The sequence below is a fragment of the Pristiophorus japonicus genome, unplaced genomic scaffold (genome assembly GCF_044704955.1).
Source record: "Pristiophorus japonicus isolate sPriJap1 unplaced genomic scaffold, sPriJap1.hap1 HAP1_SCAFFOLD_272, whole genome shotgun sequence".
Taxonomy (NCBI): domain Eukaryota; kingdom Metazoa; phylum Chordata; class Chondrichthyes; family Pristiophoridae; genus Pristiophorus; species Pristiophorus japonicus.
The window spans coordinates 736237-755550 of NW_027252472.1; the positions used below are offsets into that span (position 1 = coordinate 736237).

Genomic DNA, 19314 nt, shown 5'->3' on the forward strand with positions numbered 1-19314 from the left:
GAGAATTGTCGGGGCTGGAGGAGGTTACAGAGATAGGGAGGGAGGGATTTGAACAGGAGGATGAGAATTGTCGGGGCTGGAGGAGGTTACAGAGATAGGGAGGGAGGGATTTGAACAGGAGGATGAGAATTGTCGGGGCTGGAGGAGGTTACAGAGATAGGGAGGGGGGGGCGAGGGAGGGATTTGAACAGGAGGATGAGAATTGTAGGGGCTGGAGGAGGTTACAGAGATAGGGAGGGGGCGAGGGAGGGATTTGAACAGGAGGATGAGAATTGTCGGGGCTGGAGGAGGTTACAGAGATAGGGAGGGGGCGAGGGAGGGATTTGAACAGAAGGATGAGAATTGTCGGGGCTGGAGGAGGTTACAGAGATAGGGAGGGAGGGATTTGAACAGGAGGATGAGAATTGTCGGGGCTGGAGGAGGTTACAGAGATAAGCTTTTGGTCACCTGCGCTAATTCCTACTTGTGCAACTCCGTGTCAAATTTTTTACAGCATAATACTCCTGTGAAGCACTTTGCGACGTTTCACTGCGGTAAAGGTGTGATATCAATACAGGTTGTAACCTATCCCCCTCCCCACCCCACCGCCTCGCGTTGACCGTCAGTGCCTGACTTGACTTCCCTCCCACCCCTTTGAACTCTCTCCCCCTGTCCCTGCGGCCACAGGTGGGCTACGACCTGAAGGAGGAGATTGAGCGCAAGTTCGACAAGTGGCAGGAGCCCCCGCCGGTGAAGCAGGTCAAGCCGCTGCCCGCTCCGCTGGACGGGCAGCGCAAGAAGCGAGGAGGGCGCAGGTGAGCCCGTCATCTTGGGTCGAGGGGACGGTACTGGGGCCGCGGGAATTAATCACCGCAACCCCGCCCCTGCCAGGCGACGCGTTAATGGGGGTGCCGGATCGCGTAAGCGCTGCCGAGTTCGATCGTTGTTAAGTAAACACCGTCTCCGGGTCAGTCAGAGTCTAATTGCGCACTTTCGCACCTCTGCCTCAGAAAGGTCAGGGGTTCGAGCCCCCACTCCTCGAGACTCGAGCCCCGTGATCCAGGCCCGCGCTCCCCCGGTGCCAATACTGAAGGAGCACCACACCATCGGAGGGGCGGTACTGAGGGAGCACCACACCATCGGAGGGGCGGTACTGAGGGAGCGCCGTACTGCGCTGTCGGAGGGGCAGTACTGAGGGAGTGCCGCACTGTCAGAGGGGCAGTACTGAGGGAGTGCTGCACTGTCGGAGGGGCGGTACTGAGGGAGCACCGCACTGTCAGAGGGGCAGTACTGAGGGAGTGCCGCACTGTCGGAGGGGCAGTACTGAGGGAGCGCCGCACTCTCGGAGGGGCAGTACTGAGGGAGCACCACACTGTCGGAGGGGCAGTACTGAGGGAGTGCCGCACTGTCGGAGGGGCAGTACTGAGGGAGCACCACACTGTCGGAGGGGCAGTACTGAGGGAGTGCCGCACTGTCGGAGGGACAGTACTGAGGGAGCGCCGCACTGTCGGAGGGGCAGTACTGAGGGAGTGCCGCACTGTCGGAGGGGCAGTACTGAGGGAGCCCCGCACTGTCGGAGGGGCAGTACTGAGGGAGCGCCGCACTGTCGGAGGGGCAGTACTGAGGGAGCACCGCACTGTCAGAGGGGCAGTACTGAGGGAGCGCCGCACTGTCGAAGGAGCAGTACTGAGGGAGTGCCGCACTGTCGAAGGAGCAGTACTGAGGGAGTGCCGCACTGTCGGAGGGGCGGTACTGAGGGAGCCCCGCACTGTCGAAGGGGCAGTACTGAGGGAGCCCCGCACTGTCGAAGGAGCAGTACTGAGGGAGTGCCGCACTGTCGGAGGGGCAGTACTGAGGGAGCACTGCACTGTCAGAGGGGCAGTACTGAGGGAGTGCCGCACTGTCGGAGGGGCAGTACTGAGGGAGCGCCGCACTGTCGGAGGGGCAGTACTGAGGGAGCGCCGCACTGTCGGAGGGGCAGTACTGAGGGAGCGCCGCACTGTCGGAGGGGCAGTACTGAGGGAGCGCCGCACTGTCGAAGGAGCAGTACTGAGGGAGCGCCGCACTGTCGGAGGGGCGGTACTGAGGGAGCCCCGCACTGTCGAAGGGGCAGTACTGAGGGAGCCCCGCACTGTCGAAGGAGCAGTACTGAGGGAGTGCCGCACTGTCGGAGGGGCAGTACTGAGGGAGTGCCGCACTGTCGGAGGGGCAGTACTGAGGGAGCGCCGCACTGTCGGAGGGGCAGTACTGAGGGAGCGCCGCACTGTCGGAGGGGCAGTACTGAGGGAGCACCACACTGTCGGAGGGGCAGTACTGAGGGAGCGCCGCACTGTCGAAGGAGCAGTACTGAGGGAGTGCCGCACTGCTGGAAGTAGATGTATCTACTCTAGGACTTGGAAGGTGGGGGCAGGGTTAGCACGGATGGTATTCACCATTCCTGCGCTTGCCCCGGGTGCTGTGTGGAGTTGTGCGGTTCTCCCCCTTTGTTCCTTTAATCTGTTGTGTCCAATAACCATCCCATTCCCCCAACCCCCCGCCCACAGGTATCGCAAGATGAAGGAGCGACTTGGGCTGACCGAGATTCGCAAGCAGGCCAATCGCATGTGCTTTGGAGAGGTGAGGACGGGCGGTGCTGGGGCCTGATGGGTTGGGGGATCGGGGGCCGTGTGTGCGACGGGAAATAACCTTCCCCGATTGGTTGTTGACCCGAACCCATCGCCAATGGCATTGCTTTTTGCATATTGGCGATCTTGTGATTCCTGTGGTCAGCTCGGGCCTAATTGCACACTAGATGGTCAGTTAGAGGTTAATTGCCCTTTGGGAGCACTGTAGATGGTCAGTTAGAGGCTAATTGCTCTTTGGGAGCACTGTAAATGGTCAGTTAGAGGCTAATTGCTCTTTGGGAGCACTGTAAATGGTCAGTTAGAGGCTAATTGCCCTTTCGGAGCACTGTAGATGGTCAGTTAGAGGCTAATTGCTCTTTGGGAGCACTGTAGATGGTCAGTTAGAGGCTAATTGCTCTTTGGGAGCACTGTAAATGGTCAGTTAGAGGCTAATTGCCCTTTCGGAGCACTGTAGATGGTCAGTTAGAGGCTAATTGCTCTTTGGGAGCACTGTAGATGGACAGTTAGAGGCTAATTGCCCTTTGGATGCATTCTAGATGGCCAGTTAGAAGCTAATTGTCCTTCAGGAGCATTGTCGATGGTCAGCTAGAGCCGAATTGCTCTTGGAGATAATTGTGCACCCTGAGAATGATTTGTGGTTATTTTCTGGAGGTTTGAAACGGAGATGATTGTGTCCCCTTCGTGGGCTGGGAGGTCCCACTCCCTCCACTAAAGGTCAGGTGGTTGTGGATTTGAGCTCTGCGAGACGGACTCGTGTCCCAGAGGGAGAAGAGGGGAGGGGGAACCTCCCGTGAGATCGGCAGGGGTGGTGGTTGGGGCTCAACACTGCGGGAGGGATTGAGGGTGGAAGACGAACGAGAACGGTCCCGGGGTTGAGGGACTTCAGTGACTGGGAGAGACTGGAGAAGCTGGGGTTGTTCCCCTTGGAGCAGAGAAGGTTAAGGGGAGATATGAAAGTTGGCCATGCAGGCACAGCAGGCGGTGAAGAAGGCAAATGGTATGTTGGCCTTCACAGCGAGAGGATTTGAGTATAGGAGCAGGGAGGTCTTACTGCAGTTGTACAGGGCCTTGGTGAGACCACACCTGGAATATTGTGTTCAGTTTTGGTCTCCTAATCTGAGGAAGGACATTCTTGCTATTGAGGGAGTGCAGCGAAGGTTCACCAGACTGATTCCCGGGATGGCAGGACTGACATATGAAGAAAGACTGGATCAACTGGGCTTATATTCACTGGAGTTTAGAAGAATGAGAGGGGATCTGATAGAAACATATAAAATTCTGACGGGACTGGACAGGTTAGATGCAGGAAGAATGTTCCCGATGTTGGGGAAGTCCAGAACCAGGGGCTCACACAGTCTAAGGATAAGGGGTAAGCCATTTAGGACCGAGATGAGGAGAAACTTCTTCACCCAGAGAGTGGTGAACCTGTGGAATTCTCTACCACAGAAAGTTGTTGGGGACCAGTTCGTTGGATATATTCAAAAGGGAGTTAGATGTGGCCCTTACGGCTAAAGGGATCAGGGGGTATGGAGAGAAGGCAGGAGTGGGGTACTGAGGGAATGATCAGCCATGATCATATTGAATGGTGGGGCAGGCTCGAAGGGCCCAATGGCCTGCTCCTGCACCTATTTTCTATGTTTCTGTGTGATTGCGGTGTGCTAAATCACGAGGGGTTGTGACGGAGTAACTCGGGAGAACCTGTTCCCAGGGGCGGGAGGATGGGTAACCAGAGGGACACAGATTGACGATAATCGGCGATGGAACCAGAGGGGGGGATGGGGGGAGAATGTTTTGACGCAGCGAGTTGTTGCGATCGGGAACGCGCTGCTTGAAAGCTCGGAGAGAGCAGGTTCAATCGGGTCTTTCAAACGGGGGAATTGGACAAATACTCGAAGGGGGAAATGTACCGGGGCTGTGGGGGAAGAGCAGGGGGGGGGCAGTGTGGGACTGATGGGCTCGATGGGCCCAATGGGATCCCCCTGTGCTGAGATGTGATGCTACAAGCGATTGTACGAAGGAGGGGCCGAAATGACCACGGTGAGGGAGCGAACGGATTAACCTGACCGCGACAGTTTCTCCCTGACAGATCGAAGAGGACGCCTACCAGGAAGATCTTGGTTTCAGCCTGGGCACGCTGGGGAAATCTGGGAGTGGCAGAATACGGGCTGCACAGGCTAATGAGGCATCGAAAGCTCGCATCTCCAAATCACTGCAGGTAGGGACACGGGAAACCGGAATCATCGAGATCTCGCTGTGATCCCTGGAACATCCTCCTCTTCAAATCCCTCCCTATCTCTGTAACCCCTCCAGCCCCGACAATTCTCATCCTGCTCTTCAAATCCCTCCCTATCTCTGTAACCCCTCCAGCCCCGACAATTCTCATCCTGCTCTTCAAATCTCTCCCTCACCCCCCCCTCCCTATCTCTATAACCCTCTCCAGCCCCGACAATTCTCATCCTGCTCTTCAAATCCCTCCCTCGCCCCCCCTCCCTATCTCTGTAACCCTCTCCAGCCCCGACAATTCTCATCCTGCTCTTCAAATCCCTCCCTCGCACCCCTCCCTATCTCTGTAACCTCCTCCAGCCCCTACAATTCTCATCCTCCTGTTCAAATCCCTCCCTCGCCCCCCCTCCCTATCTCTGTAACCTCCTCCAGCCCCAACAATTCTCATCCTCCTCTTCAAATCCCTCCCTCGCCCCCCCTCCCTATCTCTGTAACCTCCTCCAGCCCCGACAATTCTCATCCTCCTCTTCAAATCCCTCCCTCGCCCCCCCTCCCTATCTCTGTAACCTCCTCTAGCCCATACAATTCTCATCCTCCTCTTCAAATCCCTCCCTCGCCCCCCTCCCTATCTCTGTAACCCTCTCCAGCCCCTACAATTCTCATCCTCCTGTTCAAATCCCTCCCTCGCCCCCCCTCCCTATCTCTGTAACCCTCTCCAGCCCCGACAATTCTCATCCTCCTGTTCAAATCCCTCCCTCGCCCCCACCTCCCTATCTCTGTAACCTCCTCCAGCCCCTACAATTCTCATCCTCCTGTTCAAATCCCTCCCTCGCCCCCCCCTCCCTATCTCTGTAACCTCCTCCAGCCCCTACAATTCTCATCCTCCTGTTCAAATCCCTCCCTCGCCCCCCTCCCTATCTCTGTAACCTCCTCCAGCCCCTACAATTCTCATCCTCCTGTTCCAATCCCTCCCTATCTCTGTAACCTCCTCCAGCCCCGACAATTCTCATCCTCCTCGTCAAATCCCTCCCTCGCCCCCCCTCCCTATCTCTGTAACCTCCTCCAGCCCCGACAATTCTCATCCTCCTCTTCAAATCCCTCCCTATCTCTGTAACCCCTCCAGCCCCGACAATTCTCATCCTCCTCTTCAAATCTCTCCCTCGCCCCCCCCTCCCTATCTCTGTAACCGACTCCAGCCCCGACAATTCTCATCCTCCTCTTCAAATCTCTCCCTCGCCCCCCCCTCCCTATCTCTGTAACCCCCTCCAGCCCCGACAATTCTCATCCTGCTCTTCAAATCCCTCCCTATCTCTGTAACCTCCTCCAGCCCCGACAATTCTCATCCTCCTGTTCAAATCCCTCCCTCGCCCCCCCTCCCTATCTCTGTAACCTCCTCCAGCCCCGACAATTCTCATCCTCCTGTTCAAATCCCTCACTTTCCCCCCCTCCCTATCTCTAACCTCCTCCAGCCCCGACAATTCTCATCCTCCTGTTCAAATCCCTCACTTTCCCCCCCTCCCTATCTCTGTAACCTCCTCCAGCCCCGACAATTCTCATCCTCCTCTTCAAATCCCTCCCTATCTCTGTAACCCCTCCAGCCCCGACAATTCTCATCCTCCTGTTCAAATCCCTCACTCGCCCCCCCTCCCTATCTCTGTAACCCCTTCCAGCCCCTAAAATTCTCATCCTCCTGTTCAAATTCCTCCCTCGCTCCCCCTCCCTATCTCTGTAACCCCCTCCCTATCTCTGTAACCCCCTCCAGCCCCGACAATTCTCATCCTGCTCTTCAAATCCCTCCCTTTCTCTGTAACCTCCTCCAGCCCCGACAATTCTCATCCTCCTGTTCAAATCCCTCCCTCGCCCCCCCCTCCCTATCTCTGTAATCTCCCAGATCTCTGTGCTCCTCCAATTCTGCCCCCTTGAGCATCCCCCGATCACTCCACCATCGGTGGCCGTGCCTTCAGCTGCCTGGGGCCCCGAGCTCTGGAACTCCCTCCCTAAACCTCTCCGCCTCTCTCTCCTCCTTCAAGACGCTCCTGAAAACCCACCTCTGTGACCCAGCTTTTGGTCGCCTGTCCCCAATATCTCCCGGTGTGGCTCGGGGTCAAGTTGTGTCTGATAATCGCTCCTGTGAAGCACCCTGGGAGGTTTCTCTGGATTTAAAGATCGATATATAACTGGGGCGTTGGAGGGGAGAGTATTGTGTGAGGATACGTTGGTTTTGGAATTGAATGTGGAGGTGGGAGAGATCGGAGGGATTGAAAACCAGAGTTATAACTATTTTATTTGCTCCTGTAAATCAAATGGCCCCTTGTTAAAGGAGTAAGTTTTCCAAACCTCGGGAGCCTCTTATCAACAAGGGCAGACATTGGCGACGAGGTCCAACACCGTCTCCAGTGCGCCAGTGCAGCCTTCGGCCGCCTGAGGAAGAGAGTGTTTGAAGACCAGACCCTCAAACCCACCACCCAGCTTATGGTCTACAGGGCTGTAGGGATACCCGCCCTCCTGTATGGCCCAGAGACACGGACCGTGTACAGTAGGTACCTCACCCCCAGCTCATGGTCTACAGGGCTGTAGTGATACCCGCACTCCTGTATGGCCCAGAGACATGGACCGTGTACAGTAGGTATCTCACCCCCAGCTCATGGTCTACAGGGCTGTAGTGATACCCGCCCTCCTGTATGGCCCAGAGACACGGACCATGTACAGTAGACACCTCACCCCCAGCTCATGGTCTACAGGGCTGTAGTGATACCCACCCTCCTGTATGGCCCAGAGACACGGACCGTGTACAGTAGGTACCTCACCCCCAGCTCATGGTCTACAGGGCTGTAGTGATACCCACCCTCCTGTATGGCCCAGAGACACGGACCGTGTACAGTAGACACCTCACCCCCAGCTCATGGTCTACAGGGCTATAGTGATACCCACCCTCCTGTATGGCCCAGAGACACGGACCGTGTACAGTAGACACCTCACCCCCAGCTCATGGTCTACAGGGCTGTAGTGATACCCGCCCTCCTGTATGGCTCAGAGACACGGACCGTGTACAGTAGACACCTCACCCCCAGCTCATGGTCTACAGGGCTGTAGTGATACCCGCCCTCCTGTATGGCCCAGAGACATGGACCGTGTACAGTAGACACCTCACCCCCAGCTCATGGTCTACAGGGCTGTAGTGATACCCGCCCTCCTGTATGGCCCAGAGACATGGACCGTGTACAGTAGACACCTCACCCCCAGCTCATGGTCTACAGGGCTGTAGTGATACCCGCCCTCCTGTATGGCCCAGAGACACGGACCGTGTACAGTAGGTACCTCACCCCCAGCTCATGGTCTACAGGGCTGTAGTGATACCCACCCTCCTGTATGGCCCAGAGACACGGACCATGTACAGTAGACACCTCACCCCCAGCTCATGGTCTACAGGGCAGTAGTGATACCCGCCCTCCTGTATGGCCCAGAAATGGACCATGTACAGTAGACACCTCACCCCCAGCTCATGGTCTACAGGGCAGTAGTGATACCCGCCCTCCTGTATGGCCCAGAGACACGGACCGTGTACAGTAGGTATCTCACCCCCAGCTCATGGTCTACAGGGCTGTAGTGATACCCGCCCTCCTGTATGGCCCAGAGACACGGACCATGTACAGTAGGTACATCACCCCCAGCTCATGGTCTACAGGGCTGTAGTGATACCCGCCCTCCTGTATGGCTCAGAGACACGGACCGTGTACAGTAGACACCTCACCCCCAGCTCATGGTCTACAGGGCAGTAGTGATACCCGCCCTCCTGTATGGCCCAGAGACATGGACCATGTACAGTAGGTACCTCACCCCCAGCTCATGGTCTACAGGGCAGTAGTGATACCCGCCCTCCTGTATGGCCCAGAGACACGGACCGTGTACAGTAGGTATCTCACCCCCAGCTCATGGTTTACAGGGCTGTAGTGATACCCGCCCTCCTGTATGGCCCAGAGACATGGACCATGTACAGTAGACACCTCACCCCCAGCTCATGGTCTACAGGGCTGTAGTGATACCCGCCCTCCTGTATGGCCCAGAGATATGGACCGTGTACAGTAGACACCTCACCCCCAGCTCATAGTCTACAGGGCTGTAGTGATACCCGCCCTCCTGTATGGCTCAGAGACACGGACCGTGTACAGTAGACACCTCACCCCCAGCTCATGGTCTACAGGGCAGTAGTGATACCCGCCCTCCTGTATGGCCCAGAAATGGACCATGTACAGTAGACACCTCACCCCCAGCTCATAGTCTACAGGGCTGTAGTGATACCCGCCCTCCTGTATGGCTCAGAGACACGGACCGTGTACAGTAGACACCTCACCCACAGCTCATGGTCTACAGGGCTGTAGTGATACCCGCCCTCCTGTATGGCTCAGAGACACGGACCATGTACAGTAGACACCTCACCCCCAGCTCATGGTCAACAGGGCTGTAGTGATACCCGCCCTCCTGTATGGCTCAGAGACACGGACCATGTACAGTAGACACCTCACCCCCAGCTCATGGTCTACAGGGCTGTAGTGATACCCGCCCTCCTGTATGGCTCAGAGACACGGACCATGTACAGTAGACACCTCACCCCCAGCTCATGGTCTACAGGGCTGTAGTGATACCCGCCCTCCTGTATGGCTCAGAGACACGGACCATGTACAGTAGACACCTCACCCCCAGCTCATGGTCTACAGGGCTGTAGTGATACCCGCCCTCCTGTATGGCTCAGAGACACGGACCGTGTACAGTAGACACCTCACCCCCAGCTCATGGTCTACAGGGCTGTAGTGATACCCGCCCTCCTGTATGGCTCAGAGACATGGACCATGTACAGTAGACACCTCACCCCCAGCTCATGGTCTACAGGGCTGTAGTGATACCCACCCTCCTGTATGGCTCAGAGACATGGACCGTGTACAGTAGACACCTCAAGTTGCTGGAGAAATACCACCAACGCTGTCTCCGCAAGATCTTGCAAATCCCCCGGGAGGACAGACGCACCAACGTTAGCGTCCTCGACCAGGCCAACATCCCCAGCATTGAAGCACTGACCACACACTCGACCAGCTCCGCTGGGCAGGGCCACATTGTCCGCATGTCTCCAGACACGAGACTCCCAAAGCAAGCGCTCTACTCGGAACTCCTTCACGGGCAAGCGAGCCCCAAGGTGGGCAGAGGAAACATTACAAGGGACACACCCCCTCCCTGGTAAAGTGCAACATCCCCCATCGACACCTGGGAGTCCCTGGCCAAAAGACCAGTCCGCCCTGAGTGGAGGAAGTGCATCCGGGAGGGCGCTGAGCACCTCGAGTCTCGTCGCCAATTGCGAGCACGCAGAAAGCAAGCGCAGGCAGCGGAAGGAGCGTGCGGCAAACCTGTCCCACCCTCCCCTTCCCTCAACGTCTCTCTGTCCCACCCTCCCCCTTCCCTCAACATCTCTCTGTCCCACCCTCCCCTTCCCTCAACGTCTATCTGTCCCACCCTCCCCTTCCCTCAACGTCTATCTGTCCCACCCTCCCCTTCCCTCAACGTCTATCTGTCCCACCCTCCCCTTCCCTCAACGTCTATCTGTCCCACCCTCCCCTTCCCTCAACGTCTATCTGTCCCACCCTCCCCTTCCCTCAAGTCTTATTTGTCCCACCCTCCCCTTCCCTCAACGTCTATCTGTCCCACCCTCCCCTTTCCCTCAACGTCTATCTGTCCCACCCTCCCCTTCCCTCAACGTCTATCTGTCCCACCCTCCCCCTTTCCCTCAACGTCTATCTGTCCCACCCTCCCCTTCCCTCAACGTCTATCTGTCCCACCCTCCCCTTCCCCTCAACGTCTATCTGTCCCACCCTCCCCTTTCCCTCAACGTCTATCTGTCCCACCCTCCCCTTCCCTCAACGTCTATCTGTCCCACCCTCCCCTTCCCTCAACGTCTATCTGTCCCACCCTCCCCTTCCCTCAACGTCTATCTGTCCCACCCTCCCCTTCCCTCAACGTCTATCTGTCCCACCCTCCCCTTCCCTCAACGTCTATATGTCCCACCCTCCCCTTCCCTCAACGTCTATCTGTCCCACCCTCCCCTTCCCTCAACGTCTATCTGTCTCACCCTCCCCTTCCCTCAACGTCTATCTGTCCCACCCTCCCCTTCCCTCAACGTCTATCTGTCCCACCCTCCCCTTCCCTCAATGTCTATCTGTCCCACCCTGTGACAGGGTCTGTGGTTCCCGTATTGGACTGTTCAGCCACCCCGAGAACTCGTGTTAGAGTGGGAGCAAGTCTTCCTCGGTTCCGAGGGACGGCCGATGATAATAATGAGAATGAAATTTGATGGCAAACTTTAATAAAAAGTGTCCCCCGATTAAGGGGAGGGGTGGCACTAAAACCGACACATTAAACAAGTTAAACTTTTGCCAGTAACTTGAATCGAATTAGAATGTGGTTGCTGGGGGGTGATGATGCACTCCAGTCCCTCCGGCGCCCACCTCTCGCGGAAGGCCGCCAGGGACACCCTGGCTCGGATGTAACCGCGGAAGAGAGGCGGGCAGTCGGGCTGAACGATCCCCTCGATCGCCCGCTGCCTGGACCGGTTGATGGCCGACCTTGGCCATGTCCCAGGAGCAGTCCTACGAGGGGGGCCTTCTGAGCCGCCCGCTCCCTGCACAGGGTGAGAGCCAGAGTTCGAGTCTCCGAAGTCAGGGCGTCAGTTCCCGGCCCTGGATTTCGGTCGTCGCGGCGGACTGTCGTAACGTGTCTCGCTTCTCCTGAACAGCGCACCCTGCAGAAACAGAGCATGGTGTACGGAGGGAAGTCGACCATCCGAGATCGCTCATCAGGAACCGCATCCAGTGTGGCGTTTACTCCCTTGCAGGTAATCTGGGAATGTGAACGGTGCATGCTTGTCTGTGGGTGTGAGCCCCTGTTACCGAGGGAAATCAGCCAGGGTTCCTGCTCCTGATCCCCGCCCAGTGATCCCTGGGTTAGAGAGAGGGGGAAATCAGCCAGGGTTCCTGCTCCTGATCACTGCCCAGTAACCCCTGGGTTAGAGAGAGGGGAAATCAGCCAGGGTTCCTGCTCCTGATCACTTCCCAGTGACCCCTGGGTTAGAGAGAGAGAGGAAATCAGCCAGGGTTCCTGCTCCTGATCACTGCCCAGTGATCCCTGGGTTAGAGAGAGGGGAAATCAGCCAGGGTTCCTGCTCCTGATCACTGCCCAGTGACCCCTGGGTTAGAGAGAGGGGAAATCAGCCAGGGTTCCTGCTCCTGATCCCCGCCCAGTGACCCCTGGGTTAGAGAGAGGGGAAATCAGCCAGGGTTCCTGCTCCTGATCACTGCCCAGTGACCCCTGGGTTAGAGAGAGGGGAAATCAGCCAGGGTTCCTGCTCCTGATCACTGCCCAGTGACCCCTGGGTTAGAGAGAGAGGGGAAATCAGCCAGGGTTCCTGCTCCTGATCACTGTCCAGTGACCCCTGGGTTAGAGAGAGAGGAAATCAGCCAGGGTTCCTGCTCCTGATCCCCGCCCAATGACCCCTGGGTTAGAGAGAGGGGAAATCAGCCAGGGTTCCTGCTCCTGATCACTGCCCAGTGACCCCTGGGTTAGAGAGAGGGGAAATCAGCCAGGGTTCCTGCTCCTGATCACTGCCCAGTGACCCCTGGGTTAGAGAGAGAGGGGAAATCAGCCAGGGTTCCTGCTCCTGATCACTGCCCAGTGACCCCTGGGTTAGAGAGGGGAAATCAGCCAGGGTTCCTGTTCCTGATCACTGCCCAGTGACCCCTGGGTTAGAGAGGGGGAAATCAGCCAGGGTTCCTGCTCCTGATCACTGCCCAGTGACCCCTGGGTTAGAGAGAGAGGGGGAAATCAGCCAGGGTTCCTGCTCCTGATCACTGCCCAGTGACCCCTGGGTTAGAGAGAGGGGAAATCAGCCAGGGTTCCTGCTCCTGATCCCCGCCCACTGACCCCTGGGTTAGAGAGAGAGGGGAAATCAGCCAGGGTTCCTGGTCCTGATCACTGCCCAGTGACCCCTGGGTTAGAGAGAGGGGAAATCAGCCAGGGTTCCTGCTCCTGATCACTGCCCAGTGACCCCTGGGTTAGAGAGAGGGGAAATCAGCCAGGGTTCCTGCTCCTGATCACTGCCCAGTGACCCCTGGGTTAGAGAGAGAGGGGAAATCAGCCAGGGTTCCTGCTCCTGATCACTGCCCAGTGACCCCTGGGTTACAGAGAGAGGGGAAATCAGCCAGGGTTCCTGCTCCTGATCACTGCCCAGTGACCCCTGGGTTAGAGAGAGGGGAAATCAGCCAGGGTTCCTGCTCCTGATCACTGCCCAGTGACCCCTGGGTAAGAGAGAGAGGGAAATCAGCCAGGGTTCCTGCTCCTGATCACTGCCCAGTGACCCCTGGGTTAGAGAGAGGGGAAATCAGCCAGGGTTCCTGCTCCTGATCACTGCCCAGTGACCCCTGGGTTAGAGAGAGAGGGAAATCAGCCAGGGTTCCTGCTCCTGATCACTGCCCAGTGACCCCTGGGTTAGAGAGAGAGGGGAAATCAGCCAGGGTTCCTGCTCCTGATCACTGCCCAGTGACCCCTGGGTTACAGAGAGAGGGGAAATCAGCCAGGGTTCCTGCTCCTGATCACTGCCCAGTGACCCCTGGGTTAGAGAGAGGGGAAATCAGCCAGGGTTCCTGCTCCTGATCACTGCCCAGTGACCCCTGGGTAAGAGAGAGAGGGAAATCAGCCAGGGTTCCTGCTCCTGATCACTGCCCAGTGACCCCTGGGTTAGAGAGAGGGGAAATCAGCCAGGGTTCCTGCTCCTGATCACTGCCCAGTGACCCCTGGGTTAGAGAGAGGGGGAATCAGCCAGGGTTCCTGCTCCTGATCACTGCCCAGTGACCCCTGGGTTAGAGAGAGAGGGGAAATCAGCCAGGGTTCCTGCTCCTGATCACTGCCCAGTGACCCCTGGGTTAGAGAGAGAGGGGAAATCAGCCAGGGTTCCTGCTCCTGATCACTGCCCAGTGACCCCTGGGTTAGAGAGAGGGGAAATCAGCCAGGGTTCCTGCTCCTGATCACTGCCCAGTGACCCCTGGGTTAGAGAGAGAGGGGAAATCAGCCAGGGTTCCTGCTCCTGATCACTGCCCAGTGACCCCTGGGTTAGAGAGAGAGGGGGAAATCAGCCAGGGTTCCTGCTCCTGATCACTGCCCAGTGACCCCTGGGTTAGAGAGGGGGAAATCAGCCAGGGTTCCTGCTCCTGATCCCCGCCCAGTGACCCCTGGGTTAGAGAGAGAGGGGAAATCAGCCAGTGTTCCTGCTCCTGATCACTGCCCAGTGACCCCTGGGTTAGAGAGAGGGGAAATCAGCCAGGGTTCCTGCTCCTGATCCCCGCCCAGTGACCCCTGGGTTAGAGAGAGGGGAAATCAGCCAGGGTTCCTGCTCCTGATCACTGCCCAGTGACCCCTGGGTTAGAGAGAGGGGAAATCAGCCAGGGTTCCTGCTCGTGATCCCCGCCCAGTCACCCCTGGGTTAGAGAGAGGGGAAATCAGCCAGGGTTCCTGCTCCTGATCCCCGCCCAGTGACCCCTGGGTTAGAGAGAGGGGGAAATCAGCCAGGGTTCCTGCTACTGATCACTGCCCAGTGACCCCTGGGTTAGAGAGAGAGGGGGAAATCAGCCAGGGTTCCTGCTCCTGATCACTGCCCAGTGACCCCTGGGTTAGAGAGAGGGGAAATCAGCCAGGGTTCCTGCTCCTGATCACTGCCCAGTGACCCCTGGGTTAGAGAGAGAGGGGAAATCAGCCAGGGTTCCTGCTCCTGATCACTGCCCAGTGACCCCTGGGTTAGAGAGAGAGGGGAAATCAGCCAGGGTTCCTGCTCCTGATCACTGCCCAGTGACCCCTGGGTTAGAGAGAGAGGGGAAATCAGCCAGGGTTCCTGCTCCTGATCACTGCCCAGTGACCCCTGGGTTAGAGAGAGGGGGAAATCAGCCAGGGTTCCTGCTCCTGATCACTGCCCAGTGACCCCTGGGTTAGAGAGAGGGGGAAATCAGCCAGGGTTCCTGCCCCTGATCACTGCCCAGTGACCCCTGGGTTAGAGAGAGAGGGGAAATCAGCCAGGGTTCCTGCTCCTGATCACTGCCCAGTGACCCCTGGGTTAGAGAGAGGGGAAATCAGCCAGGGTTCCTGCTCCTGATCCCTGCCCAGTGACCCCTGGGTTAGAGAAGGGGAAATCAGCCAGTGTTCCTGCTCCTGATCAGTGTCCAGTGACTCCTAGGTTAGAGAGAGGGGAAATCAGCCAGGGTTCCTGCTCCTGATCACTGCCCAGTGACCCCTGGTTTAGAGAGAGGGGAAATCAGCCAGGGTTCCTGCTCGTGATCCCCGCCCAGTGACCCCTGGGTTAGAGAGAGGAGAAATCAGCCAGGGTTCCTGCTCCTGATCACTGCCCAGTGACCCCTGGGTTAGAGAGCGAGGAAATCAGCCAGGGTTCCTGCTCCTGATCCCCGCCCAGTGACCCCTGGGTTAGAGAGAGGGGAAATCAGCCAGGGTTCCTGCTCCTGATCACTGCCCAGTGACCCCTGGGTTAGAGAGAGGGGAGATCAGCCAGGGTTCCTGCTCGTGATCCCCGCCCAGTGACCCCTGGGTTAGAGAGAGGGGAAATCAGCCAGGGTTCCTGCTCCTGATCACTGCCCAGTGACCCCTGGGTAAGAGAGCGAGGAAATCAGCCAGGGTTCCTGCTCCTGATCCCCGCCAGTGACCCCTGGGTTAGAGAGAGGGGAAATCAGCCAGGATTCCTGCTCCTGATCACTGCCCAGTGACCCCTGGGTTAGAGAGAGGGGAGATCAGCCAGGGTTCCTGCTCCTGATCCCCGCCCAGTGACCCCTGGGTTAGAGAGAGGGGGAAATCAGCCAGGGATCCTGCTCCTGATCCCAGCCCAGTGACCCCTGGGTTAGAGAGAGAGGAAATCAGCCAGGGTTCCTGCTCCTGATCCCCGCCCAGTGATCTCTGGGTTAGAGAGAGGGGAAATCAGCCAGGGTTCCTGCTCCTGATCACTGCCCAGTGACCCCTGGGTTAGAGAAAGGGGAAATCAGCCAGGGTTCCTGCTCCTGATCCCCGCCCAGTGACCCCTGGGTTAGAGAGAGAGGGGAAATCAGCCAGGGTTCCTGCTCCTGATCACAGCCCAGTGACCCCTGGGTTAGAGAGAGGGGAAATCAGCCAGGGTTCCTGCTCCTGATCACTGCCCAGTGACCCCTGGGTTAGAGAGAGAGGAAATCAGCCAGGGTTCCTGCTCCTGATCCCCGCCCAGTGACCCCTGGGTTAGAGAGAGGGGAAATCAGCTCGGGTTCCTGCTCCTGATCACTGCCCAGTGACCCCTGTGTTCGAGAGAGAGAGGAAATCAGCCAGGGTTCCTGCTCCTGATCACTGCCCAGTGACCCCTGGGTTAGAGAGAGGGGAAATCAGCCAGGGTTCCTGCTCCTGATCACTGCCCAATGACCCCTGGATTAGAGAGAGGGGAGATCAGCCAGGTTCCTGCTCCTGATCACTGCCCAGTGTCCCCTGGATTTGAGAGAGGGGAGATCAGCCAGGGTTCCTGCTCCTGATCCCCGCCCAGTGAGCCCTGGGTTGGAGAGAGGGGGAAATCAGCCAGGGATCCTGCTCCTGATCCCAGCCCAGTGACCCCTGGGTTAGAGAGAGAGGAAATCAGCCAGGGTTCCTGCTCCTGATCCCAGCCCAGTGACCCCTGGGTTAGAGAGAGGGGAGATCAGCCAGGGATCCTGCTCCTAATCACTGCCCAGTGACCCCTGGGGTTCAAGAGGGGGAAATCAGCCAGGGTTCCTGCTCCTGATCACTGCCCAGTGACCCCTGGGTTAGAGAGAGAGGGGAAATCAGCCAGGGTTCCTGCTCCTGATCACTGCCCAGTGACCCCTGGGTTAGAGAGAGGGGAAATCAGCCAGGGTTCCTGCTCCTGATCACTGCCCAGTGACCCCTGGGTTAGAGAGAGAGAGGGGGAAATCAGCCAGGGTTCCTGCTCCTGATCACTGCCCAGTGACCCCTGGGTTCGAGAGAGAGGAAATCAGCCAGGGTTCCTGCTCCTGATCACTGCCCAGTGACCCCTGGGTTAGAGAGAGGGGAAATCAGCCAGGGTTCCTGCTCCTGATCCCCGCCCAGTGACCCCTGGGTTAGAGAGAGGGGGAAATCAGCCAGGGTTCCTGCTCCTGATCACTGCCCAGTGACCCCTGGGTTAGAGAGAGGGGGAAATCAGCCAGGGTTCCTGCTCCTGATCAGTGTCCAGTGACTCCTGGGTTAGAGAGAGGGGAAATCAGCCAGGGTTCCTGCTCCTGATCACTGCCCAGTGACCCCTGGTTTAGGGTGAGGGGAAATCAGCCAGGGTTCCTGCTCCTGATCACCGCCCAGTGACCCCTGGGTTAGAGAGAGAGGGGAAATCAGCCAGGGTTCCTGCTCCTGATCACTGCCCAGTGACCCCTGGGTTAGAGAAAGGGGAAATCAGCCAGGGTTCCTGCTCCTGATCACTGCCCAGTGACCCCTGGGTTAGAGAGAGAGGGGAAATCAGCCAGGGTTCCTGCTCCTGATCACAGCCCAGTGACCCCTGGGTTAGAGAGAGGGGAAATCAGCCAGGGTTCCTGCTCCTGATCACTGCCCAGTGACCCCTGGGTTAGAGAGAGAGGAAATCAGCCAGGGTTCCTGCTCCTGATCGCTGCCCAGTGACCCCTGGGTTAGAGAGAGGGGAAATCAGCCAGGGTTCCTGCTCCTAATCCCCGCCCAGTGACCCCTGGGTTAGAGCGAGAGGGGGAAATCAGCCAGGGTTCCTGCTCCTGATCACTGCCCAGTGACCCCTGGGTTAGAGAGAGGGGAAATCAGCCAGGGTTCCTGCTCCTGATCCCCGCCCAGTGACCCCTGGGTTAGAGCGAGAGGGGGAAATCAGCCAGGGTTCCTGCTCCTGATCACTGCCCAGTGACCCCTGGGTTAGAGAGAGGGGAAATCAGCCAGGGTTCCTGCTCCTGATCCCTGCCCAGTGACCCCTGGGTTAGAGAGACGGGAAATCAGCCAGGGTTCCTGCTCCTGATCACTGCCCAGTGACCCCTGGGTTAGAGAGAGGGGAAATCAGCCAGGGTTCCTGCTCCTGATCACTGCCCAGTGACCCTTGGGTTAGAGAGAGGGGAAATCAACAAGGGTTCCTTCTCCTGATCCCTGCCCAGTGACCCCTGGGTTAGAGAGAGAGGGGAAATCAGCCAGGGTTCCTGCTCCTGATCCCCGCCCAGTGACCCCTGGGTTAGAGAGAGAGGGGAAATCAGCCAGTGTTCCTGCTCCTGATCACTGCCCAGTGACCCCTGGGTTAGAGAGAGGGGAAATCAGCCAGGGTTCCTGCTCCTGATCCCCGCCCAGTGACCCCTGGGTTAGAGAGAGGGGGAAATCAGCCAGGGTTCCTGCTCCTGATCACTGCCCAGTGACCCCTGGGTTAGAGAGAGAGGGGAAATCAGCCAGGGTTCCTGCTCCTGATCACTCCCCAGTGACCCCTGGGTCAGAGAGAGAGGGGAAATCAGCCAGGGTTCCTGCTCCTGATCACTGCCCAGTGATCCCTGGGTTCGAGAGAAGGGGAAATCAGCCAGGGTTCCTGCTCCTGATCACTGCCCAGTGACCCCTGGGTTCGAGAGAGAGGAAATCAGCCAGGGTTCCTGCTCCTGATCACTGCCCAGTGACCCCTGGGTTAGAGAGAGGGGAAATCAGCCAGGGTTCCTGCTCCTGATCCCCGCCCAGTGACCCCTGGGTTAGAGAGAGGGGGAAATCAGCCAGGGTTCCTGCTCCTGATCACTGCCCAGTGACCCCTGGGTTAGAGAGAGGGGGAAATCAGCCAGGGTTCCTGCTCCTGATCACTGCCCAGTGACCCCTGGGTTAGAGAGAGAGGAAATCAGCCAGGGTTCCTGCTCCTGATCACTGCCCAGTGACCCCTGGGTTAGAGAGAGGGGAAATCAGCCAGGGTTCCTGCTCCTGATCCCCGCCCAGTGACCCCTGGGTTAGAGAGAGGGGAAATCAGCCAGGGTTCCTGCTCCTGATCACTGCCCAGTGACCCCTGGGTTAGAGAGAGGGGAAATCAGCCAGGGTTCCTGCTCCTGATCACTGCCCAGTGACCCTGGGTTAGAGAGAGAGAGGAAATCAGCCAGGGTTCCTGCTCCTGATCACTGCCCAGTGACCCCTGGGTTAGAGAGAGAGGAAATCAGCCAGGGTTCCTGCTCCTGATCACTGCCCAGTGACCCTGGGTTAGAGAGAGAGAGGAAATCAGCCAGGGTTCCTGCTCCTGATCACTGCCCAGTGACCCCTGGGTTAGAGAGAGGGAAATCAGCCAGGGTCCTGCTCCTGATCCCTGCCCAGTGACCCCTGGGTTAGAGAGAGGGGAAATCAGCCAGGGTTCCTGCTCCTGATCCCTGCCCAGTGACCCCTGGGTTAGAGAGAGGGGAAATCAGCCAGGGTTCCTGCTCCTGATCAC

At 58.0% G+C, this 19314-nt stretch overlaps 1 protein-coding gene across 2 annotated transcripts in view; it reads left to right on the top strand.

Moving 5' to 3' along the window:
• Positions 1-19314, top strand: part of prpf31 (PRP31 pre-mRNA processing factor 31 homolog (yeast)) — a 61467-nt gene that overhangs the window by 38239 nt on the left and 3914 nt on the right. For both annotated transcript variants that reach the window (XM_070871653.1, XM_070871654.1), the window contains 4 exons: positions 667-794; positions 2523-2595; positions 4690-4818; positions 11605-11703. In XM_070871653.1, the coding sequence (XP_070727754.1) occupies positions 667-794; positions 2523-2595; positions 4690-4818; positions 11605-11703 (429 nt within the window). The remainder of the gene's footprint in view (positions 1-666; positions 795-2522; positions 2596-4689; positions 4819-11604; positions 11704-19314) is intronic.